Source organism: Netta rufina, assembly GCF_964035555.1.
Source record: "Netta rufina genome assembly, chromosome: 2".
Taxonomy (NCBI): Eukaryota; Metazoa; Chordata; class Aves; order Anseriformes; family Anatidae; genus Netta; species Netta rufina.
The window spans coordinates 96,173,694-96,200,041 of NC_140124.1; the positions used below are offsets into that span (position 1 = coordinate 96,173,694).

At 42.0% G+C, this 26,348-nt stretch overlaps 2 protein-coding genes across 2 annotated transcripts; one reads left to right on the forward strand and one right to left on the reverse strand.

Annotated features, from left to right (window-relative positions):
• Nucleotides 1-2,899: 2,899 nt before the first annotated feature.
• Nucleotides 2,900-6,608, reverse strand: SEC61B (SEC61 translocon subunit beta). The gene is made up of 4 exons (XM_084283246.1): nucleotides 6,512-6,608; nucleotides 6,286-6,383; nucleotides 6,012-6,113; nucleotides 2,900-3,223 (listed from the first exon to the last, which is right to left on the reverse strand). Exons 1-4 carry the CDS (start codon nucleotides 6,512-6,514, stop codon nucleotides 3,136-3,138), a joined length of 291 nt encoding a protein of 96 aa, XP_084139372.1. The 5' UTR covers nucleotides 6,515-6,608; the 3' UTR covers nucleotides 2,900-3,135.
• A 25-nt stretch (nucleotides 6,609-6,633) lies between these two features.
• Nucleotides 6,634-8,933, forward strand: ALG2 (ALG2 alpha-1,3/1,6-mannosyltransferase). The gene is made up of 2 exons (XM_084283247.1): nucleotides 6,634-6,991; nucleotides 7,190-8,933. The coding sequence occupies exons 1-2, from the start codon at nucleotides 6,638-6,640 to the stop codon at nucleotides 8,090-8,092; spliced, it is 1,257 nt and encodes a 418-aa protein (XP_084139373.1). The 5' UTR covers nucleotides 6,634-6,637; the 3' UTR covers nucleotides 8,093-8,933.
• The last annotated feature ends 17,415 nt before the right edge of the window (nucleotides 8,934-26,348 follow it).

The window sequence follows — 26,348 nt, forward strand, 5'->3', positions numbered from 1 at the left end:
AGCTGTTCTAGCTGCTTCTCGCACTGCTGCCACAGCGCAGCCTAATAGGGATATACTCTTTTACATTTTCAGACTCATCTTTTCGCATTTCTAAACAGATAAAGTGACTATATACGTGTACATGCATGCATCTTTACAGTTATACATGCGCCCGTGGTAAAGGCATTGTAACTTACTGTGAACAGTTCCGAAGACGGCTTACGCTAGTTTATGTCTGACACTCTCAGAGATCCTAGGAAACAGCTGGAGATAGATGAAACACTGAAAAGAGCCGACAGCTTCCTCTTGGAGGGTAAATTCAGACTCTGATGTGGCAAAATAAATTTTAAAAGTCCTTCTGCAGCAAAATAGCTGTACGCACATGGGACAGTCTTGGTAAGATGTCACATGTACTTGAGCAACTGCCCTTCCCTTGGTCCCTTCAGGAACCAGAAACATTGAGTGATGAGAGGGAAGGCTTATGTGGTTCAGACGTAGTCATGTACAACAGGGCCACAGAAGCCCTATTTCCTTATAAAACCCCATTACTTGAGCAGTAACAAAGCTCGAGGTTGCAAATACTGTTAAAAGAATAAAAGGTTCTAGTACTTTATCTTACCTCCTGTGGAAATACAAGCCCTCTCAGATTTCCTAACACATATCACTAAGGGGACAAACTAAAGATCTTGGCTGACCTAGCTTTTTTTTTTTTTTTTTTTTTAACTGAAATAAACTATGAAGATATTTACAATTTCAAAGTCAGCGCAGACATGTTTGTATTTCAATCATATAGGATAAAAATCCAAAGTCTTAATTCCTTGCTGCCTGATATGAAGCTTTGCAAAGGATTATCATTTCTTTTTCCACCCAATACTAAAGATGTCTCAGCATACAGGAAGTATTACCAATTAGCTACTGTTTATCAGCACGACCACAATTTATTCGCCCAGGTCAAACAGAATTTCACAGAAGCCAAAATTCCGGTGGATCTCTGCAATCTGCATTTCTTCATCTGCACTTCTATGAAGCTGAATTCTTGATAACCATTGACTGTAATAATCCACTACAGCTCACATATGAGGTGCTCAAAATATAAGCATGGATTGCATGATTTCATGATAACCATTAAAATGATGGTAAGCTGAAAACATACAACAGAGAAAGTTGTCTTTATGATGTACAAGGAACATCAGGCAATGCTATGGAAGTTTCAGCTAAATGAATTTAAAGTACCAATTTTTCCATGAATTAAAGCAGCAATGGTTTAAAGCCATAATAAAATTCAGACTTCCAAAATATAAAGCCAAGAAGGAGAGGGAAGTAATTTGTGCATAACTAGGGACACTGGACTCCTTGATGGCATACGTAAAAATCTATGACACAGGCCACTCTAGGAAATAACACGCTTAAGGACAGCACTGTTGAAGGACCCAATGGTTTTATAGGCAGCTGAATAAAATGCAGGGTTGGACAGCAGTGGCCTCCCCCCACAACCCTGTTCTTTTCCTGAGTTCACAGCTAATTTGGTCTTTTCCACAAGATACCAGAAAGCAAAAATATTGACAGATTTAAATGGAATTATCTGATGTGGCAAAACAGCCTCTGAGGACCACAATTGTTTAAAAGACAATTATATTGTCAAGAGCGGAGTAAAGCAGAGGTTACCTACTTAGATACTACTACTATCTATTACTCCTTTCCTCTGTGGTATCTTAGAGCCCATCATTACTTTCCTTTAAAGTACCACAAATTAAGTCAGCCTGTCCACACGGTCAGTTAACAACTGACCTGTCTTCTTCCTCATCTTACAATAAAGTCAGTGGCTGCACACACTTTACCTTCTTGCTGGGCAAAGCATGTGAATGAGTTCCCTACCTCTGCCTTTCAAAGCAAGCTAATCCCCCTCTTCTATTTATCTTGTGTTTTCACTTCCCTTCCATGTGCACAGCGGTAAGTGATTTATAGATCCTTTTCCCTTTGACACACAACGTATTGGACCGAGTTTCCACCACATTATTGTATTCTGCTACCGCTGCCTTTTAGTCACCAGAACTCCCTGCTCCTCAACTCCCACTCCTCCCAAAGCATAACCTCCCTGCCACTACATTTAATAAAATTTGAGTTTCTGCTCAAAGTCTATCCTCACCTGTACATTTCCAGCAGGTATGATGGCATAAGCACAGCTCAGAAGTTATCCTTACAGGTCTGAGATCACGTTCCTTCTTTTCAAACCAATTCTCTTCAGAATTGCTCCTACTTTAAGGATTGCTTAAAAGGTGAAGGAAGAGCTGTTTTGACTATCCAAAAGGAAAATAAAACACACCAGGAAAACTGAATGGGTATGGAGAGCTACTTAACTGTACCTCAGAGTGTGTTTGTACATCCTTTTATTTAAAAAGCAGCCATTATTTTTCCAGTCCTCCCATTCCTTTCTGACCTGAATCTCCTCATAAGAGCCTAGGACTACAGAAAAGAATCTTTGACAGTCATGCAGTTATTCTTTTTAAATCGTTTGGGTATCTGTTCATGTCTTTCCTCAAGTGCAGTTTGAAAACAAGCATACCTGTATACTTTTAGTGTAATTAATATTGAGTAGGTTAACTTGCATTTAGGAAATGAACAAATCCAGCTCTTTTTCTGGAGTTAACGCAAGAACGTGACCGGCACAGCTAACACACCTGAGTTTTGTTTTTAACAACGCCCTTGTTACCATCACATGTTTGTGCACCCTATTTTGCTTTTCCCATTTACAAAAACATCTTCTGTCATAAAAGTATATAGCAATGTGCAGTATAAAAGAAACTGGTTTGAACTGTCACATGGCATTTACTCAGAAATGTGGTTATATATGGAAAGCGCGAGTATGATGCTTTAATTGTGCTGTGTTGGAATAGGAGGGGAAAGAAAAAAATTAAGACTGTTTCCATTTCCATATACAAATTTTATTTTAATACCTGTATTCTAAGCGTACAGATACAATGACCCATGACAGACCTTCAGGTCTGAGCACATAGAAAATTGAGTTCATTCTGTATTAGAGACAAAGTTGAAAGGACTTCAACAGATGACAGGAAGCTTCCCCATTTTCTCTCCAAGAACAACCAGGATCCACCATATTTTTGGTCCAAGATGTATGCTTTAAGTTGGCAGCTGACTCTATGAGCGAGTATATTTACCCCAGATGTGCAGCATAAATACAGAAGCAATAAAAAGGAGACTCATGACCAAAACTGGAACAGGCCCACTAAAAATAAAGAAAAAAAATAATTAACATAAAAAGCAAAAAAAAAAAAAAAAAAAAAAAGTCTGCTTTGTCCAAAGGCCAGTCATTCCCAGGCAAACAAATCATCAATTCATATGCAATTGTAAGAGAAAACTTATTCCATTCGCACAGAAATACCATAAAATACACAGAAATGAGACAGCCACCTTTAACAAAAAAATTGCCATTATGCTTTTAATGGTAGTTATGTAACAGGGTATGTAAAACAATAAATCACAACTGCTACCACCCCCGACTTATTTAGAACTTCATAGTTCGTTACTAGTCATCACTGCAGAAAATTATCATCTGTATTTACTATTCAGAGATGTTGTAAGATACAAGAAACAACAGAGTCCTCTAGCGGCTAGTCGAATTTTGGCCTAAAATTCACATTAGTTTCCCCCCCCCCCCCCCCCCCCCGAGAGGTTTTACTTCATTCAAGGACCATGGCAGCAGTTGAGGGAGATGGGGACTGCTGGTTGTGTTTTTTTGTTTGTTTTTGTTGTTGTTGTTTGTTTTTTTGAAAGAGATAATACACAATGTTGAAAGCCAGTCATAAAATCATTACCTGAAGTATACAGTTTACCAGATTTCTTAAACTTCTTTTCCTTCTCACTTTACCTATTGTTTAGAAACAGCATAGCGATGTTTTTCAAGAACAGTTTAATCTCAGAGTTCATGTTGAGAGACTGAATTAGCTGTTTCACACTGTTGTGACACCACAATTAGCACACACTATGACAGGCACTCAGCACTGCTTCGTACCACTTACTTCATACAACCTTGCATCAGATTTATAATGTTACACTGGGTGAAACGCTGTGAATTCTCTCAACCAGCCTTCAAGCCACACTTTGCAAATTACCCTTCGGGTTACCATGTACAAGGAGGTAAATGTTACTTGAACACAAAGTGAAACTCAAAGTTGATTGAAACAATTTACTAAGTTTTCTACCAGATCAGAATACTCGGTAATAATTGATCATGCTTAGTCTTCTTTGAGCATGGAGAACCGTGAACACAGATGTAAACCACTTAGAAAGTAAACCAACAACACAACGTGCAAAATAAAAAGTCTGCTACACAAGCAGCCCCTATTCAGGGGAATATTTCACCAAGCAACAGAACTTACTCTGCAGTTTTATACGTACTTCCTCCAGACAACCTATGTAAACCCTGGAATCCTCCTTCAAATACCTGATCTTCTCATCTCACCATGCCCACACAGTTAAATAAATAATAAACCTGACTTAGGCACCTCTAAAAATTTGGTGTTGTGCCTTTTGTAAGGCTACACACCACACATCCAATTTTATATTATGGCTCCACTGCAAACACTGCCTACAGCTATTCAAGCGGTAAAGTTTAAGATACAGGAACCACAGCTATCAAGTACTACATGAAGTGAACTAAATTTGGTTTTAGTCTTCTTTTCAAAGCACAAAATACTCATGCTAAGTATTAAACAGAAAAATAATCATATCCCACTCTTGACCAGATTTCCCACAGTTCCTTTTGCTAGCATTGTTTTTAAAGACACAAAATATGTGCCACATCTTGTTGTTAGAGAGAAATGTATTTTCCTGAGACAAAATACAAAACGTTTCATCTGCAGCAGAGTAGTCCTGATTGTGACTACCATGAAATAACCTATTCTCAGATATCTACGTATTTTTCCTAATAATTAAGAGCTCTTATTTTAAACACCGAGAAAAGAGCAACTCCCCCCAGAAAAAGAAACCTCAGGATAAGCTTCATGCAGTAGAAATCACAGCTTCTGCTGAATCACTTAACTGAGGCAACCACAACCTATCTATAACCCATTTTCATTTTTAAGCCTACTGAAACAGGACAGGGATCATAGCAATGGGATCGATGATACAGAAAACAAAAAGCTGTAAGCTAGCAAGAAATATGCTCCCAACTGGAACAGGTTGTGGATGCTCCATCCCTGGAGGTGTTCGAGCCAGGTTGGATGAAGCCCTGGGCAGCCTGGTCTGGTGGGAGGTGTCCCTGCCCATGGCAGGGGGTTGGAACTGGATGGGCTTTAAGGTCTCTTCCAACCTGAGCCATTCTACGATGTGATTTCTATGATTGTGGTTTAGAAAATGTGACAACTAGTGTGGAAGTGACCTGTAAAAGTCAGCTGTTTTTACAGATGTTTCATCCATTAAAAGCCTGGCCATACAGCCACCCACGGTAGCTTGAAAAAAACACCACTCCAAAACCTTAGAATTTGGAACCACTGCTTTGCAGCCTCAGTAAAAGGGGAAAAAAACTGCCTACTGACCTGCTTGCATTAATGATTAGCACAATGCACTGTATGGGACTGACCACTCATCAGCAAAAGGAAAACCAAAAGGTTCAGAAGGAAACTTCCTGAAGTTAGAAAAGCTGCACTGACAGCTTGCACCACTGTTTTGTTGAAAAAGTTCTACTGAACTGTAGAATGTGTTTCCTTTTTTTTTTTTAGTTTCATTTTATTCATATATATATTTTTAATTAATCTTAAGTAGACCAAACAATACAGAAAACATCTGCCTTGATTACTATAGAGACATACCCTAAAACACTGCTCCTACAGGCAGCCGCAGCCAGCTTAGGGAACCCCAAAATCAAACCCTAATGGATTCTAGATTAAAAAAAATAAATGACTGGTGTACCTTAGGGTCTCCCCAAGCATATTATGGGATAAAACCCAGCCGGCCGTGAGGCAGCCCGTAGCGCTGACGTGTCCCCATTCCCCCCCCCCCCTCCAGCCACTCACACTTTGAGGCCGGGCGAGTCCTCGGTGTAGAAGCGCCACATGCCGCCGGTGCCCGTGGACGTGGCGCGGCCGGCGCTCCTGGTCCCGCAGCTGGCATTCTTCCTGCGGACAGACCCCCGCAGCCGTTAGACGACCGTTACCGGCCACCACTACTCCCCCCCCAAAAAAAAAAAAATAAAAAAATAAAAAAATAAAATAAAATAAAATAAAATAAAATAAAATAAAATAAAACACACCCCAAAACCCCGCCCTGAGCCGTTAGCCGAGCCCTCACCTCTGCCTGACGGTGGAGCCGGCGGCGCGGGGGGCCACGGCTTTGCTGGGCGAGCGGCCGGAGGTGCCCACGTTGGTGGCGCTGGGGCTGGGTCCGGGCTGCGGAGAGAAGACAGAAGAAGGGGTGAGAGGAGAAGGGGTGAAAGGAGAAGGGATGAGGAGAAAAGGGGTGAAGGGAAAAGGGGTGAGGGGCCGGGGGCTGCCCGCGACGGCCGCGGCCCCCTCACCATGATGGCGGCGGCGCTGCTGAGGCGCTGAGCGCGGCCCCGCCCGCTGTGCGCGCCGCCGAGCCCCGCCCGCTGCCCGCAGCCAGGGGTTGACGTGGCGGCCGGGGAGGCGGCCCCCGGCACAAGATGGCGGAGCCCGGAGAAGGAGGAGAAGGGGAAGGGGAAAGGGAAGGGGGGGCTCCCTCCGTGCTCTTCCTGCACCCGGACCTGGGCCTGGGCGGCGCCGAGCGGCTGGTGGTGGACGCGGCGCTGGCGCTGCAGGCGCGGGGCTGCCGGGTGCAGGTGTGGACGGCTCGCTACGAGCCCGAGCGCTGCTTCGGCGAGACGCGGGGGCTGGCGGTGCGGCGCGCCGGGGGGTGGCTGCCCCGCAGCCTGTGGGGCCGCGGGCACGCCGTGTGCGCCGCCCTCCGCATGGCCTTCGTGGCGCTCTACGTGCTGCTGCTCAGCGGGGAGCCCGTCGATGTCTTCGTCTGCGACCAGGTGAGGCAAGCGGGGGCCCCCTCAGGCCTTATTGGGGTGGGGGGCTCCTGGGGAAACCCCACTGTCTGTGGGGTGGGGAGGGAGGGAGTGGGCGCTGTGGTGCCCTCCTCCTAAGAGGTGTTGGTTCCTGGGTGACAGCTTTCAACTCACTTCTCGCCCCTAACACACTTATTTTGATCTTTCTTATCTCTGTTCTAGGTGTCTGCCTGCATTCCTATTCTTCGTCTGGCCAGAACCCGGAAGAAGGTTTTGTTCTACTGCCACTTCCCCGATCAGCTGCTGACCAAGCGAGAGTCCTTCCTGAAGCGCATCTACAGGATGCCGCTCGACTGGCTGGAGGAATACACGACTGGCATGGCAGACTGCATCGTCGTCAACAGCAACTTCACTGCTGGCGTGTTCAAGGAAACGTTCAAGTCCTTATCTCACATCAACCCAGATGTCCTCTATCCGTCGCTCAACATCAATAGCTTTGAAACGATCGTTCCTGTAGACATAGCTGAGCTGATTCCCAAAAAGAAAAAGTTCTTGTTTCTGTCCATTAATAGGTATGAGAGAAAAAAGAATTTAGCACTGGCTCTCGAAGCATTGCATGAGCTTCAAGGAAGACTTGACTCTCATGACTGGAATGAAGTTCATTTGGTTATGGCAGGTGGCTATGATAAAGCCGTTCTGGAAAACGTGGAACACTATGAAGAGCTAAGGAGCATTGCAACTAAGCTTAACATTAATGACCATGTCACGTTTCTGAGATCGTTCTCTGATGAACAGAAAATCTCTCTTCTTAGTAACTCTGTGTGTGTGCTTTATACACCGAGTAATGAACACTTTGGCATTGTTCCTCTGGAGGCAATGTACATGAGGTGTCCAGTTATAGCAGTTAATTCAGGCGGTCCTTTAGAATCCATCTTACATAATGTTACTGGATTTTTGTGTGACCCTCTGCCAACACAATTTGCTGAGGCCATGGAAAAGATTGTGAGAGATCCTCTCTTAAAGGATGCAATGGGAGCAGCTGGGAGAGTCAGAGTTACAGAAAAATTTTCCTTAGGTGCATTCTCAGAACAGCTGTACCAATACATACGCAGATTAACACAATAAAATTATATTCCCATATGGCATTTTATACTTTTGTACCTGTGACTTGTATAGGGAGCCAGTGTTCAATGTGACTGTGATGACAAACCCAGTACTTGTGAATTTTCTGATTATACTTTGTATGCTGCCTTATGTTGCTTGATTAAAAAAAAAGAAAAAAGAAGAAAATGCCTCTTTCTGAAAGGTTCAGATTTTCATGTTTTTTCCAATGTATGACCTCTTGCGTGCAGTACCTCGGATAAATGCATAGTTCAAATAGCAGTGAGTTACAAGGATATTATTGCATATATTACTTCAAGACTGGATGATTAACTCAGTTTACAAAACACGCATTTGTGCAGATGAGCACGGCTTTATTTTTATGTAAGACTACTTCAAATTTGTATGATCAATAATATCATCAATAACTCGTAAGTGAAAGACCTCGGCTATGGTATGGACAGGGATTGTACAGTCCAACTGTGCATTTAAAAAAATAAACACTATCCTTTGGGATATGAATGGTATGTCTTTTTTTAAATAGCCTTTTACTGTGCCTTCTAAAATTGCGTCATCTAGTCACGCTGGGAATCATAAATGAGCAAATGGGTGCGTGAGCAAGAGGAAGGTGGGATGAGAAAACCAAGTCCATTAAACTACTTGAAGCAAAAATGTTTGTCCTGAAATTCTATATCAATGCAGATGCTTGGTATGCTTAAGGATATAGTTTGAAGAGTTTCTGGTTTGTAGAAGCTTAATTGATATTTATTGAACATTTCATTATACTCTAAGGTATAGAAAACACATTTGTAAAAGATGATTATCTCAAATGTGCAATAAAGATGGATTTTGTTTTGCCTGTTTCACCGATAAGTTTTTGGTAAAATATTTCTGAATAGCTTAGGTGGGGGGCAGTAACCACACATTTCTCCCAAAGCAGGGATTTGACGTGACAATTTGACTTTGTTGTTGATTGGTTGTGTTTGATTGTTTTCAAGTGCAATACTGTGTTTTAAGCATGGAATATCTTTTTTCTATCTACCTCTTTTTTAGCACATCTGTATTGCTTGGTTGTTGGATTTCCAATAATACACTGCTATGCAATATATGCAGTTGAATTGTAAATCTGAAAATGGACTGCGTAACAATAGTTTCCCTGTTTTTTGAAGTCCGGTTTTATCTATAAAATACTGTTTTGTGATCTGCATTCTGTGATTTGCTTTTAAGAAAAAGTTGTGTGAATTTTCACATTTTGTACTCCCCAGCAGAGATGGGAACTCTTTTTGTTACTAAGAAATGTAACCAAGGTATCAGTATAAGGCTTTTATTTAAAGTGAAACAAAAATCCATGAAGAAATGTCTTCTGTCCTTGTCTTCAGAAAGTTGTGATGCTATAATGGTTATACATCATGGCTTGGGAGCAGGTGATCTGATAAACCTGATTTCCAACATTTCTGATCTAACAAGAAGCACTAGCAAGCCCTAATGTAGTACATTTGCTGGCTATTCCTGTATTTGTGTGCCTTCCCCACCCCTTAATCCTTGTAAAGCAGAAGTTTTCTTAAACCTTTATGTTATTTTTTTCAGGATGCATGTTGCAGTGACTGAAGGGACTGGAAAGAAGCATGAAAATTATCTATGATCATTGACGTTAACACCTTCATGACATATTCGGCCTGGGTTTTAAGCTGCAGTGAGAAGGGGTGAGATGGTTGAAACTGATATGCGAGGCTAGCTTAGTTTATGTTACATTCTCCTTACCAGTTGCACAGGTGTTAACTTGGAACCGAAGGTACATAGTGCACACCTGCCTGTATGCCTGCAGGGGTAGCTCTGGTCACAGATCCTGTCCTGGTCCCAGCATTCAGAAACGAGGACCTTTCTTTCAGAAGGGAGAGTCACAATTCAGCCCTGAAAAAACCTGACTCTGAACCTGACTCTGTCAGGCTCGATGTTGTGACCATGTCCCTGGGGATCCTGTCCCAGTGCCCGACCACCCTCTGGGTGAAGAACCTTCCCTTAACCCCCAGCCTGACCCTCCCCTGTCCCATCTCCATGCCGTCCCCTCGGGTCCTGTCGCTGTCCCCAGAGAGCAGAGCTCAGCGCCTGCCCCTCCGCTCCCCTCGTGAGGGAGCTGCAGGCTGCCATGAGGCCTCCCCTCAGCCTCTTCTGCTCAGGGCTGAGCAAACCAAAGGACCTCAGCTGCTCCTCATGTTTTCAGACCCTTCACCATCTTTGTAGCCTTCCTTTGGACACTCCCTAATGGTTTTATGCCCTTCTTACACCATGGCACCCCAAACTGCACACAGTACTGGAGGTGAGGCTGCACCAGCGCAGAGCAGAGCAGGACAATCCCTTCCCTCAACCAGCTAGCAGTGCCGTGCCTGATGCACCCCAGGGCACAGTTGGCTGCCAGGGGACACTGCTGACTCATACTCAACTTGCCATTGACCAGAACCTCATATCCTTTTCCCTTTAAGCTCAAATCTTGGCCTTCAGACCCTTCCCCATCCTTTCCCAGCCCTTTCCTTCAGGCCTAGCCCTGTTCTCTGCAGCTCCTGCTGACTGTCAGCTCTTGTCCCTTGTGGAGCAGCCCCAGTCCTGCTGCTTTTTGACAGGTAGCTTGGGTCTTCTCAAGCCTTGATCCATCATGGAGCCTGGCCTTCAGTTTATAAGCATCTGGCCTTTAAGGCTTCCCTTCGGATGCACACTAACCTCAAAATCCTGGAGGAAGCTGTAATGCACATAGAGATGTGGCACAGCCGTTCAGGTTTCTTGAAAGTCTCTTGCTCCCCAACTTCCAGAATCATTCACTGAGGACTGTGCATGGAGTGTGAGTGCTCAGCCAGTGCCTTACTTTATGCCAGTGTGGCTTTGTTTCCTCTCTGCTTCCTCTCCTCCTTTTTGGAAATCCCACCAGTTTGGTAGAAGCGATGATGCAACATGTAGGAAATGGTTTTAAGGAGGAATTAATCTCCTGTCCTCTCTCTCCCATATTTGCACATATTTCCACCTTTGTTTAGAACCAAAATACATAGAAAGAAGCTAAATAAAGAACATAGAAAAATACAAAGTACATTCAAGTATACTATGTGTGAACAAATGAAGGCAAGAGAGGTGGTTAGGATTTAGAGTTTCTTCACTTACAAGTACTGTGGGTTGTAAAGTGGAAACCTAGTTTTTCTTGTCTGGTTTATTTTAAATACCTATTATAAACAAAATAAGCCACAAACAAATCATTTCATATGCAAATTTTTACACACTGTTTTTCAGATTGTAAAAAGAAATAGGAATAACAAGGGTTTCAGGATTAAACCAGTCTGATAATGTTGCTTTTTCCCCCCTCTCCACACTCTTTTCCTCTTTTTTTTACTATTTTACACAACATAAAAAATTTATAGATTTTAACATTTACATGGAGTCTATAAAAACCTCATGCTACATTATCATATTGCTAAACTTTATTCCTTTTTATTATGGCTTTATTATTCTCTCTCATGGATGAAATGACTGATATTTTATTTTGAATTGTAATTTATTATACAGTTAATATCACAGGGGTATTTTTAAGGAAACAATAACTAGAATGCTGACAAAATATAGTATTATGAAAGGCGTATATTCGACAGCATGAATGTTAGTACAAATAGCAGAGAAGGAAATAGACATTTTAATTATAGTTACCTTTATCTGCATTTATGGTAAATGCAGAACATGTGGCCCAAACAGTCATAAATCAGAGGTTAGTCTCTATTGATTTATGGATGTGCATTTCTCCAGTGCCAGTTATTTTATGCACAAGATTAACTGAGTTGATTCCAGATTTTTGCACTGTTGGTCATACGGGAAGACCAACAAGTTTCACCTTATGAACTCTGAGACAAGTCTATTAGTACCGTGGTATTTTTATGACTCCAATTTCTGTGCACTGAAAGAGAAGAAAGATATAATGGCTGAGAAAAGGAAAGTAGAAATCATCTGAGTAAATGAAAGTAGAAATCATTTGGAGTTGTTTTACATGGAGAAAGGGAGCACAAGTTGCTAAATTTTAAAACTCTTACATAAGATAATCAGTCACTGGGAAATTAGCCTTCAAACAACCTACGCTACAACTACAGGCACATACCATTTTTTAAATTTGTGAACTTTTCCCCCTCACAGTTGTACACACAATCTCTGCACCATATAGCAAGATTTGCAAGACACCAAAAAAATGAGAAGCTATCCTCAGTTACTCATAGGCAAAAGAAAAAAAAAAAGCCTTGTTTGTGCTTCTAAGTATTTGCAGGTATGTAAAAATCACAGCTGCATCACACCTTGTCTGAATTACTGTGGTCTCTCTTGGCATTTTACCTTCAACCAAGAAGAGCGGAGCCCAAGCAGAACTCTTGTGGTTATGGTGCAGGTAACGTGGCAGTAGAGTGAAGGTGCCTGATGTTCTAATGGGATCTCATCAGTGGTGAGGGAGAATGAAGCCATCTTTGGTCCTGATGTAGGAAACAGCACTCAGGCTAGGAGGAAATCCAGGACCACCTCAAACCCATGCTATCTCAGTGTCCCTCCAGTTAATCCTTTCTTTTACATCCCATCACCTGTCCAGATCCAGTTAGGATTGAGTTAGACTGTCAGGGAGTGGCAAGAGCTGGTTGATCGCCAAAGGTCCAGGGAGCCAGGAGCAGTGCACAATAATGAGGTGGGCATCCCACAGGGCAGGCCCAGGGATGGCAGGATGTGGGAACTACTGAGCACAGCTGATGCACAGTTGTGAACTTACCTCAACAGAAAGAGAAACAAAAGGTTCTGAACACCAAGAAGCACTTTTTTTACTGTACAGGTGACTGAGTAAAAGAACAAGTCTCCCAGAAATGTTGTGAAGTCTACCTTGGAGATCTTCAAAAGATGCCTGGACACAGTCCTGAGCAACCTGCTCTGGGTGGTCCTGTTTGAGCAGGGGAGTTGGACCAGGCGACCTCCAGAGGTCCCTGCCAGCCTCAGCCATATTGTGAAGGTAGCCTGTGCCCGAGATAAATGGCTTTAACAGTCCAGTAGATCAATGGGGTGTGTAGCTCTACTTCTCTGAGTTAATCAAAAGACTGTAAATACACCAGCAAACATGGTACAACTCAGTGGAGTGTATAAACTAGAGGAAGAACTGTGAAGGGACCTACGGGCTTGAACTGGTTCAATTCTCCTTCTCAGAGGCTGGGAACACCCAGCATTGTTGTGGTGCTGTATTATAGAGACCGGTAATAGGAACCACATTTATGTTGTGACTCAACTGTATATTACAGATACAACATCCTGCTGAGGACGATTTGTACCTGTACTGTAACTTACGTACATTGCTGTATCACTTTGATAGATGAAAATCCCACATAGCTCCCAAAAAACAGGTTTGGTATTCAACATGAAACCCTCTATAGATGGAGTATCTAAAAGAACCTGGCCAGTGAGTGTGAGACCCTGGCACAGGCTGAACTGAGAGACCACATCGCTGGAGGTACTTGTAGTGATGAGCCAGGTCTGAGGTCATGCTGGGGTGCCAACCTGCAGGTCAGAGTCAGGGTCAAGATCAGGTCCAGCAGTGGTATCAAGGGTCAGACACCATCTGGAGATTACTAGGCAGGTCCATAATGATGGTCTGGGCAACTGAGGCTTCTCGGTGTGCTCAGGACATTCATTCAGGCTAATTTTTTTGTATGTTTGCTAACAAGTATTAATGCTTTTTTCTTTCTTCACGGCCTTCCAGGTTACTTCCGAATTTACTGTATGTGGTGACCGTATGTTAGATAGTATCCTGCTGGATGCCACTGTATGAGTGGAAATTATTTGCTACTGCTCCTCAGGCTTCATTCTGTTCCTTGGCTTTAGACCTAGATAACCCAGTGCCAGCACTTCTGGGTTAAACTAGTATTTGTGCAGGTATCTAGCATCAAAAAATGAAACAGTAAATAGAAAAATACAATCTGTTGGTTATGCTGCTTCCTCCTCTTCATGGTGACTCTGTGTTAACATTAACATTAGACTGCAGGATCTATAGGTGTACTGCAGGCTAAAAACAAAAGCATAATGTCTTTTTCCTCACAGCATATTTACGTTGTGGAAACTCTTTGCATAGTGCTAAAATAACACTAAAAGCCAAAAGCAGATTCAAAAAAGGGTTAATCAGACGTTGATTTAAAAAGTTGTGGTCCAAATACAGTAACCGCTCAGAAACCCCATCAATAACTGGTCATTAGGAGCTGGAAAGTATAGTATTACTTATGTGTTGTCTAATAGACATAAGCATTTTCTTTTGCCCAGTCCTGAAAACAGAATATAAAATGAAGCAAACCTTTGATAAGTATTCATACGTCTTCTCTCCTAAGGCAGAACTGCTCTATCCCTAAGTATCACAAACTATGGAAAAAGGGACCAAGAAGACATCCCAAGAACATAGACAGTGTTTAAAAACATGAAAGTAGGTAACTCCCTTACTGAAACAGCTCCTCTCCCAGGAAAATCTGTGCTAGTACTGGTTCTAATAATACAGGAGAGGATATTTTGTCACCTATTCCAGCAGTATCTCATTTTCTGGGTAGATGGATTCTTTTAACATTTTAGTGTGACTTCAAGACAAGAAACGTGCACTTTTAAGTTAATGAAGCAACCTCTGACTTACTGTGAACAAAATGAATTGTATTGCAAAACATCATCAATGAATTTTTGACCACTAAAGCCATATGAAAGTTCATGACAGATGACAAGGTAGCATTCCCTAGCTGAAATTCTCATGTTCCTGGTATATTTCACATTTAAACTGCGGTGCTCCAGTCTCAAAATATTTTGTATATATGCAAACACACACAGTGCAAATATGACTGTAAGTCACTTCAAGTGAAAGATGCCCAGTCCAGGCTGTCCCCCAAAGTAATAAAAATGCTCACATAAGTTTATTTTCTGCCTATATATTCTCATAGGGAATTAATTTCCTACAACTTTGAGACTATCTGGTTCTTTGTAAGACTACATTTCTAGAGGCTGAAATTAATTAATATTATAGTTAATTTAATATTTTATTTCATTATTTAGATTAATTCAAATTAAATTTAAAATGTTCCCTGCAGTGAGTAATGGCATCCGCCATTAATCTAACATGGAAATTTAACCTGTCTGCTTAAAAAAACCTTCCATACTTCACAGAGGAAAGAGCTTTTGATTATGTACCTGCTTAAATCAAATTAGGCAAAACAAATTCTAACTCTTGCAGGTGAACAAGCTCCTTAAAATATAATTTCAAAAATACCAGTTGTGGTCATCTCAAACAAAGCACCTCAGCAAGGGCTGAAGATTTTTAAAAGACAAATGGACAGCAGTCCAGAAGGACTGGATATCATGCATCAATCTGATAGGAATAAGCGTTAATATTCCTTCCTTTAGAGTACACAAGAAGCCAGTAACCACAGTTGTAGAAGATTCCTTGATCCAGTATTTGGTTCCTAGAATAAATATTGTTCCCAAAAGCAACGTAAAGCAAAATTCTGTAGTTGGGCAAATTAGACTGTTTCATACACTTATGACTTCCTGCAGTTACCAAGAAGTCATTCACTGTCCTGCTAATCCTTATAACAGGACAAAAGAAAGTGAATCCTCAGACTGCTGTACACAGAAGAGCTGCAAATTTCACAGAAAGATCCATTTTGCAGAAGCAGTTCCACTGCACATAAAGCAAGCACAAAAAAGCATAGAAACAAATAGCTAATAAAAAGGATTGGTAAGATATGGAACAACCTGAAATAAAACACTGTTCAAGAATCTTCTTCAAACTGAGTCTCAGGAGAAACCAAAACTTCCATGGGAGATCACAACAAAGGCAGGATTTTCAGCAAGAAATGTGCTTTTCTCCGAGCTAGGTAACTTCTTCATTGTACCAGTTTTCTAAGTGGCCTTTTTCTCATTCAGATATAAAATACACCCCAATTACACTCATTTCTTAAGGCACAAACCTGAAGTAACAGCAGTGAATAGAATGATTTACATGAAACTTTCGTCATAGTAATAAGAATCAGAATTTATATAATGTTTGCACATACATTCAATTTGTTTTAATGAACTGAAGCAAGGCAAAGCCTCTTCACCTGAATTCCAAGTGGATAAATATATTCTGATTTAAGAAAGTAATTGCTGTAAGATCTTATGAACTCAGCTGGATACAGTAACATGCTTCATATCTTAATATACGACCTGATATAACTTCACTTTGGGCTGCCAACCATGCAATATTTTTTATGTTCTGGCAACATGATAAGAAATGTTTTGTACCTGTTGAGGAGTGGTCCAGAAGAGAGGAAAAAGCACTTTGAAAATAAGCTGTATCATCTTGCCAGATACCAGTACAAAGTCACTGCGATATTGCAGTTGCTTGAATGGAAACTCCCCTGGATAAAAAGCAGATGATAAACAGGCAGGAAGATCAACTTCTCTTACAACTTAATTCAAATCTCCTTTCTCTTGCCTGCAGGACCTCTTCTAGTTTTCAGCTTCCTTGTTCAGAATCCTCGTATATCAGATTCTCTCACTCCGGCAAAGAGCAAGGCCATTTACAACGGCAGTAGAAAGTTGATTAGAACAAATAACAAAGGCCGTAGTTGCAGTGAGTTAAAAAACTTTAAGACCATTAAATAGACGAGCAAAACTCAGACAGAATCTACTTTTGTCAATAGACTCCCACAGTGTATTTCAAGACAAGCATTTCCTTTTGATAAGTGACTCTACGTGTTTCCTCCACCATGGTGTGTCTAGGCTCAAAGTTTACCATAGAACTGTGCTGTTAATGAGTAATGCACAAAAGGACAAGCAATTAATTCTTGAGGTGCTAGCAAAATGACAGGCTATGCCACATGTACTCCAGAGCTTTACAAGCTGAGTAAAGTAACTAAGTTCAGATATGAAACTCTCACCTCCCCCAACAATTCAAATTACCATTACACTGTGGGCAGGGACAGGAAGGATAAAAATAGTGGTTTTGTTTTTTGTTTTGTTTTTTTTTTTCCCTTTGCAGTGCTGTTTGCATTTTCCCAGTACCAGACTCCCTTTGCTAATTTCAGAGAATATTCCAACCCCTACAGAGGGAAGGAGAGGGAGAAATGGAGGAGGGTGGGCTCACAGCCAGAAAGTCATCCATACTTTCAGATGATATCTCATTTAAGCTCATGAAACTCACTTTCACATGAGTTGTGACATAACCATGGCAGGAGCTGACAAGTGTCAAAATTTCGCTGAGGAAATAAGATTTAAAGTCCTATCCTGCTGTACCTAAGAGCAGCCAGCAAATATTGCACATCTACCCTCTTTTTTCCCACAGCACTAACTCTCCTCAGCAGCATCTTTGGCACTCTAAAGGCATGTCCAATTCACACCTTCACTTCGAATAGCTGCTGGTATTTAAACAAAATTCTTCATTGCTTTCCCATAGAGGTGGGACACTTCTAAATACCACTCTGCTGTGGAGAATAAAGAGTTACTGGATCCTCTGGTGTCAGGACTGGGGCCCACATCATGACTTTTCCTCTGTTTGTGCCACAGGTAGAATGAGATGGGTTGAGGCTGTCCATTTGCTCTGTTAGAGCAGGCTCAGGTGTGCACAAATGTCAAACTGGATGTAAAGTCTGGGATTTTTTCTTCTAATGAACCTCTTTTTGTTCCTGCCTGGGTTTCCTCATGAAAACTGCCCCACTCACTTCCTTCCAGTATGAGTACTTGGAAATACGCACGTGGGCAAACCGCACCCATAGCACCACCATCGGCCTCTGCTGCTAGCTTCAGGTTTGCGGACAGGGGGGACAACCCGCTCTCACCATGGTAGGATATCTGCTCAGCAGAGTGGACACTTCATTGCTAGTCTTAGAATCCACACCCATCTCCAGAGGAGCTGCTTGTGCTGCTCAGGTTTCGTGCTTTTGCTCGAAGTAGGCTTTAAAGGAAGACCAAGGGGCCATTAGCAGCACATTCCTTACACAGGAAAAGAAAAGTGATTGTGCCCTTTTACATAGTTTGTGCTGCAGTCCTCTTCCCTGGTAATTCCTCTTCACCCTTTGGCTGTGTGACGGAGCAAACACTCTCCTAAGGAGACAAGCCAAGGTCCACAGCACAGAAAGACAGGCAATCTGCACTGAGTAGGGGCAGCACAAAGCAGACCTTCTTGGCAAGGAGGGCTCTGTAACACACAACAAATACCTTCCTGAGGAAAAAAATGTGCTTGTAGGATTGATGAGGGGTTCTACAGAGTAGGCCTGACAGAGGAAATAAAAAAGTTGTGCAGACTGTGCATGCCTCACAGGGGACTTTCAGAGAGGAAGAGAAATGGTGAAGGAGAGAGGGAAGAACACACGGCAGGAGTATGTGAGTTCTGGATCAGTAACAGGTGGTAGTAAAGGAGGGAAGGCTGTTGAGAGTCCTGATAAAGGAATTCACAGCTTTATAAACACTAGATTAATGCTTTTCCACACACCAGTGCCATCTGCACAGGAAGACATGGGCACTGTGAAAGGATCACATTGCTGTCTTGAAGTCATCTCATATTCCCTCTCTGCCTGCTAATGCCCTGCTGAATCAGTGATAAGCACCCCTTGCTACAGCCATAGGTATCTTACAAAGGGCACATCCAGCTGCCAGGCATGCTGCTAGCACCGTTTGTACACGATGCAAGACAAGTAGGGCGGGCAAGTACATTAGGAGGGTCTATGCTGCAGCATTTGAAGAGAGGAAGAGGGGGGCCTTGAGACTTTGGTTCATTCCCAGCTACTTTGCACTACAGACAGCACCTGGGACCACAAAGACCCTAGGATGTAGGCAGCACAGGCTCCCACCAGGCTGCTCTCTCATCCAAGTGAGAATAGATGTGGTCAGAATGATCCATCCAGGGCTGCACAACCTGCCCACAGTAAATAGTTTGTCCAGTGGCTCTCATTATTTAGTGTTAGTACCTCATGGTTTGACATTTAATTTAAGTCTTCCACCGTGTCTTGCCCAGCAGCTTTAGCATTATAAATAGTGAAGCACTTTCTTTCCCATTTAAGAACTAGCCACAAGGATTCAGATCTAGTTTGATGAACTTTTTTTTGTTTGGCTTGCATTCTGTTGTCATAAGTGGGTGATACTCAGAAGATGACACGCACTTCTGTTATGAGGAAAGTTACCTAACTGCCAAAGCCACTACTGCTTCAAGGCATCTATCGTGTCCAGCCTTGATGGGAGACATATTTCTCTAAATACAGTAGAGGTGAGGAAGTAGTTTGTTTTGCGTATTTTTTCTTTTTGAGAAATTTTCTCTGTTATGAAAGTTTCTTCAGTGCTTGGCATTGTGTCATAGAGAGCAAAATGTGCCCTCAGCAAATTCGTTTCAAGTATGCCTGGTTGCTTTCTTGTTCTTCAGATGCTCAGAAGCAGATTTCAAGAGGACACACTCCATGATCTTCCCAGGGAGGCTTTCACTCTGAGCTTTTCTCATTTATCTTGTAGGCACAACCATACCTCACCCTAACTGATGCTGCTCTAACTGTCTACTCTTCACAGTATCCCAGATGCCATAGTACAGTTATTTGTAACGATGACAGTAAGCTGACTCGTCAGGTTCAATCAGACCGTACTCAATCTCCAGAATAAATGTAAGTCATATAAACATGTAGCCGGGACTCTCAAATCAGAAAAAGCTTATGTCAAACCTCATCATCTTTCAGATGCAAAAACTTACTTAGAAACAGAAAAGAAGAGGTTTCTCCTCATTGAAAAAGGCTTTCATGGCCTAGAAGTGTCTAAACGACCCAGCCACTCTTATTGCTCCAAGAAAATCTCTCAGTCTTTTATAAGCATGGCCTGAAACCTACCCATACATCGTGCAGCTGGAGCTGAGAAGTAAATCAGGCCATCTGGTCTTCAGATCCCTTACCTATGTAACAGATTGGCCACTTTGTCATTAACAGCTTTTCAAAATGACCATAAAAGCACTTACAGCACTTACACTTTCATAGATACTTACTTGTACTAGCATTTGAAACCTCTTTATATAAATATATATAAATATTTAATGCTTATTCTGTGCTTGTTATCAAAAATCCCCAGTCACATAAAATATGTGGCCTCAGAAACTTGCTGGAAAATAGGAAAATAATATTACTTTCAACTTAGAGACAAGGAGAGGCCCACATATTTCAAGCTGTCTGTGCTTAGCTTTCGTCTTCAGACAAGACTTCCCTTTTCATTGCTGAAAACTGGACTTCATCTTGGACCCCTGGACCCTGCGGCGCTGACCAGAGACGTGCATGATTGGACTGCACTCCTGGGACACAGAAGCTGTAGTATGGGGCATGAAGAAGAGAGCTGACAACCCACATAGCAGAGACCACCAACCCATGTCTTTTGATTTAGGCTATAGATGGAAGGCATCACAGCCTCCTTCCCTGATCCTTGTGGAGCTGGAACCACCAGGGCTGCTCTAGGAGCTGGACCAGGTCCCCTGACTGAGGGAGCAGCTCAGCACTTACCCTGCAGCACACGCTGTACCATGGGCTTATCTGTGTGGCACCTGGGAACTAAGTTTCTTCATCTTATACGTGCTTACTTTACTTACATGTGCTTTCTTAGGATCACAGAATCATTAAGGTCTTGTGGCCAAGAAGGCCAATGGTATCCTGGTGTACATTTGGAGGAGTGTTGCCAGCTGGACAAGGGAGGTGATCCTTGCCCTCTACTAAGCCCTGGTAAGGCCACTCCTGGAGTGTTGTGTCCAGTTCTGGGCTCCCCAGTACAAGAGGAATGTGGAGGTACTGGAGAGAGTCCAGAGGAGGGCTACAAAGATGATTAGGGGACTGGAGCACCTGTCGTACAAGGACAGGCTGAAAGAGCTGGGCCTGTTTAGATTGGAAAAGAGAAGAGTGAGAGGAGATCTCATCAATGTGTATAAATATCTGAAGGGAGGTGGTCAAGAGGATGGAACCAGATTATTTTCAGTTGTGCCCAGTGACAGGATAATAAGCAACAGACACAAACTGAAGCACAGGAAGATCCATTTGAATACGAGAGAGCACTTCTTTACCATGAGGTTGACAGAGCACTGGAACGGGTGCCCAGAGAGGTTGTGGAGTCTCCTTCTCTGGAAATATTCAAAACCCACCTGGATGCCATCCTCCATGTGCTCTAGGTGATCCTGCTTGGCAGGGGGGTTGGACTAGATGATCTTCAGAGATCCCTTCCAACATCAACCATTCTGTGATTCTGTGATTCTTTAACACCAACCTCTAGGGAACACCACTGGTGACCAGTCACCAGCTGGATTTCACTCCGTTTACCACCACTCTCTGTGCCTGGCTGTCCAGCCAGCTTTTAACCCAGCAAAGAGTGTACCTGTCCAAGCCATCCTGCCTAGGTCCCGTGCCCCTGTCTGGTTCATTACTCAGTGCCTCCTGGGACTGCATCTCTGTCCTCCCACACCGAGGAGGGCTGCTGCCCATGAACCCATGCTGACATGCAAACTCTCTTTTTCTCCTGAATACACAGCAAAAGTTCCCTGTTCAGCCACACCGGTCTTCCTGCCGGATCATCTTATGGCACACGGGGACAGCCTGCTCCTGAGCCCTTAAGACTTCCTTCTTGAGGAGCGTCCAGCCTTCCTGGACCCCTCTGCCCTTCAGGACTGACTCCCAAGGGACCCTCCCTACCAGTGTCCTGATCAATTCAAAGTCTGCCCTCTGAAAGTCCAAGGTAGCAGTTTTACTGACAGCCCTCCTGACTTCACCATGTCATGGTCACTCTGCCCAAGACAGCTCCCTACCACCTCATCTCCCACCAGTCCTTCTCTGTTCCTGAACAGCAGGTTTAGCGGGGCACTCCCTCTAGTAGGCTCACTGACCAGCCGAGTCTTCCACACACTCCAGGAACCTTCTAGACTGCTTCCTCAGGGCTGTACTGTGTTTCCAGCATATGTCCGAGAAGTTGAAGTCCTCCATGAGAACAAGCTCTGGCAATTGCACCACTTCTGCCAACTGCTTCTGCCAGCTTCTTGCCAGCCACTTATATGTGTCTACTTGCTTGTAGATGGCATGGTTTGGAATGGCATTGTTAAACCAGCAATTGTGATAACATTTGAACAGTAGTGGGAAATCAGTTATTAAAAGCAGCACTTTGACCATTAATTCAATTTCTTAAACTGTTATTTTTGTTCTTACCACATTTCTTCTAGATAGTAAATAAATACATAAATACATAAGCCTCATGTTATCTTAAGGAATAGGTACAACCGATTATTGGATTATACAACTGGTCCATCACCTTCATGACTTTGCCCCCTAGATTTCAGAAAGACATAATTTTCCCCCATATCTATACAACTGTTCTTGAAGACTGCATGAACTCATTGTTTTCCTTCCTACCTTCTAATGTGTCCTTGTATTTTCAAATTTTGTTAATATAACTGTTCATGAGAAGACTTCAACCTCAAGATCAAATGGAACATTTACTCAGAGATGATGCATTTTTACTAGTTATCTATGTTTTTCTTTAACAGAATAATATACAAGGGAACTTTCTATTCAGATTCTTACCAGTTTGTGAGAATTCTTTATCCTTACCTCTGTTTTCAGTCTGAAAAAAAAAAAAAAAAAAAGACCATGCTGCTGACATTTATTTGTCAGCTGAAGTAACTTCCCATGCTTTGGAAAATAAGACTTTTAACCTTAAGGAAAGGATCCTTCAGTGCAGGAATAATGGCTTGTGTTAAACGTCTTTGGGATAAAAAATCACTTCACTAAGAACTCTAAGTACTGGCTATTCCATGCCAACTTTCAAGCACTTGCTTTCTCCTTGCAGCAGAAACTAACAGCAATGACAATGATGCTCAGGCTTTCATTTCAGTGTCTGAGAAGCATATGATAGCTCAACAGGGGAAGTGAAAGGATCAGCAGGAATAATGGAATAATGAAGACTTCTTTGGAGACAGAGAGCAAATGGGAGCATGACTCCTTGGCTGAGTGTTGTCTCTCATCCCAGTTCCTGTGGTGACTGAGAGTTAGTGCCACTCTCAAAGGGCTGAATCCCATTTTGAGTTCTATAGGTGTGTTTTTAACAGGTCACAAAATCAAAACATCCAAAATTTCAATTTGCTTCCCCCAAAAAGTCACCAGTGCAACTTTATGGATTGTTTCATCTGTAGCACAGGTACAATTATGTTTTGCTTCTGATAGATAAAATGGTAATACAAATCACAATGAGAGACAATTAACCTAACCCTGAACAAGACTAACATATGGAAAAATCAGCCTTACCTGTAAAGCTCCTTTCTGGCCTTGACTGTAATGCTTCTGGTTCAATCACTTCCCAGTCTCTTCCTAGCTATAGTGACTTTCACTAGTATGAAGACCACTTAGATAAAGGAAGTGTTTGTTCCCTCTACCATGCACTGATGAGTACTCATCTTTACCTCAGAAAGGCAGAGAGAAAATTGTCATTAGAGTCCTGTAGAAGTTGTTGAGAAGCCTTTTTGTTTGTTTGTTTGTTTGTTTGAGGAAAAGTGTGTCACTACATGATTAGAGATGAACTAGCCAAATACCCAAGTAAAGTCAGAAGGCAACATTGTTAAGGTAGCAGAAATACCCACAGAAGTCCCTGATTTTCTAAACTATCAGGAGCTCTTTAGCTACTTAGGTCCTAAAGGTAGATTTTTAACTGTGCTTTTTAGATCTGAAATAATGTGGGCATAAAGAATATGGAACCAGAATCTCCTCAGAGTTGTAGACAGATAAGACAACATACAACAAACATAAGTTGCAACATGGAAAATTCTGATGTGATATACAGAAAAAATAAATAAATCAACCTGAAGGTGGTCAAATACTGGAGCAAGCTGCCCAGAAAGGATGTGGAATCTCCATCCTTGGAGATATTTAGAATTCAGCTAAATCAGTCTCTGAGCATGTAACAGGGTAAGACCCTGGCTAGACCAAATGACCTCCAGAGGTTCCTTCCAACCTAAATTACTGTATGGTTCCATGATTGTGACTATACAAAAAACTCCTTCACATTCACATGAATCATGTGATGCCACTGTGTGAGCTCACATCGATCATAATATCAACCTAGTGGGATTTATTTCTGTTCCTAATTTATACTAAGTCAATCCTGACAGAGACTGAAAAATTTTAAATCAGAACATTGTGTTGGACAGCCTTCTTTCAGCATGACCATGGTCATATGTTAAATGCTTATTACCGAAATTATATATTTTTTTTAGAGTTAGTCTATTAGAGCTTAATAACACTGTTCCTAATTTTATAAGTAATAAAACTACTTCCACCTGTATTATGGAGAGTTTCAATGTGTTTTACCTATCTAGATGGCCTCTTACTCACGCGGAGTTACTTTGGAGGTGTCTTGGAATATGTATATCAGTTATATATGGCTTGTATGTATTTCTTCTTGGGTGAAATGAAAAATTTAATTATATGAAAAAAATGCAAATTGCTGCCAACTGTGTTAACTGTGAGAGAGTTGCATTATCTTCTAACATAAATTGTCAGTGAATTGAAGAAAAGACGTTTTGGAAGCTGATCTGATTACTGTCAGGGAAAGTGCTCAAACTCAATTGTTGGCAAATGTCCAGTACCCATCACTGAATGATCATCACCTCATCATTCAGCCTTCTCAACTGACATGCAAAACAACATCCAAATATTCATTGCACATCTGTGCTGGACAGATTATGCATTAGCAATTCAAATCAATTCAATGTACAGGCAGTTTCTGTAAAGGCGTCTGTTTGGGTGAGATGCCTTGTTGTCTGGGATGGATAATAAGGCAACTCTGTCTAATCTTGGAGAACAATCAACCCATCTTGAGAAGGTGACTGACTACGTATGCTCTTGCCCTGACAGCACTAGAACAATGGCCCCATAATGCACTTGACTCAGCTGGTAATAAAATCTACTTTTGATTAGCAGCCATGGCTTGTGTCAATCACTGTATGATGTACCATTGTCCTCTGGTCCTGAACACAGTTTATTTACAGGGAAACAAAAGCTTTTTGGATATGGCTGCTGCCCAGAGATTGCAAAATAGATTGAGCTGTCAGCCTCACACACTAGATGAAGATTAATGAGTTGTGCAGACAATAAATATGAAGCAATGACCATAAATATGCTAATAGGTATTATCCATATACACTATAATTGCTACAAAAATTAAAAAGTAGTGTGAAGGAAATAGGTCACAGGGTGACAGATAGATAATCTTGGATGCTGAAGATCTTTGGTTCAGTCAGATTCTCTACAGGTTTATTTCCTTCAATTAGACCCTTCAAAAGAGTAATTGTTTAAAAGCTGTTTGAATAATCTCTTTTGAAACAGAGGTTTATGGGAAAATGTTTATGAAAAAGTGACTTCAATGAACATGTTATTAGAATGAAAAACGTGACTACCAAAAGCAGGCTAAGCAGAGATTAATGTCTGGGATCAGCTGCCCAGCTTCACTATGAGAAAAATATATCTGAGTGGCACACAAGTGAGAACTTCAAGGAAAACAGACTACTGAGGCACAGCAGTTTACACCCACAGACACGAATGAGTAAGTTAATTCCTGAGTGAAATATGGAAGAATTGCATGTACATCTGTTTGTTTGTGTTGGTTTGTTTGGTATTTTCATCCTAGCACACTTTTAATTTATTTTTTTTTTTACCCCCCGAAGAGAGTAAGGATGCTCATGGTTCAAATTTTCAGAGTACTTCCAAACAGGTCTCTGGTTTTCCAGTTCCTTTCAAAGAGCACACAGTCTAGACAGTACATGATTTTTGACACTTAAAGATTTCATTTGAACCTGAAACTCAGAGAGTTAAACACCAAACTTTGTTAGCTGCACATATAAATGTTTTAGCACCCAAGGCTACTGAAATTGCAGTGAGATTGAAAATAGAGGCAATCCTACTCCTGGTATTCATGGATTTGACTCTGGTTTCTGAGTCTCAGAAGTGCTGCTGAATGCTTTCCAGATCAGTTCACACCACCTATCTCCTCAGGTTTGGGGATGGGAAATTATTCAGATACTCTCCCAGATGCAACAATGTGCTATAAATTTGCCAGTTTCAGTGATGTAAATGAGTTTTTTTTGTTTGTTTGTTTGTTTTTTTTCTCCTCTTTCTTTTCATGCTTTACCTAGAAGTTGCATCATTTTGGCTTTTAAATTGTCACTGCTTGGATTTTGGGCTGACAGTCCACTGTCTTTGCACTTCTACACCACTCTCCCTGCAAACTCAGCAGG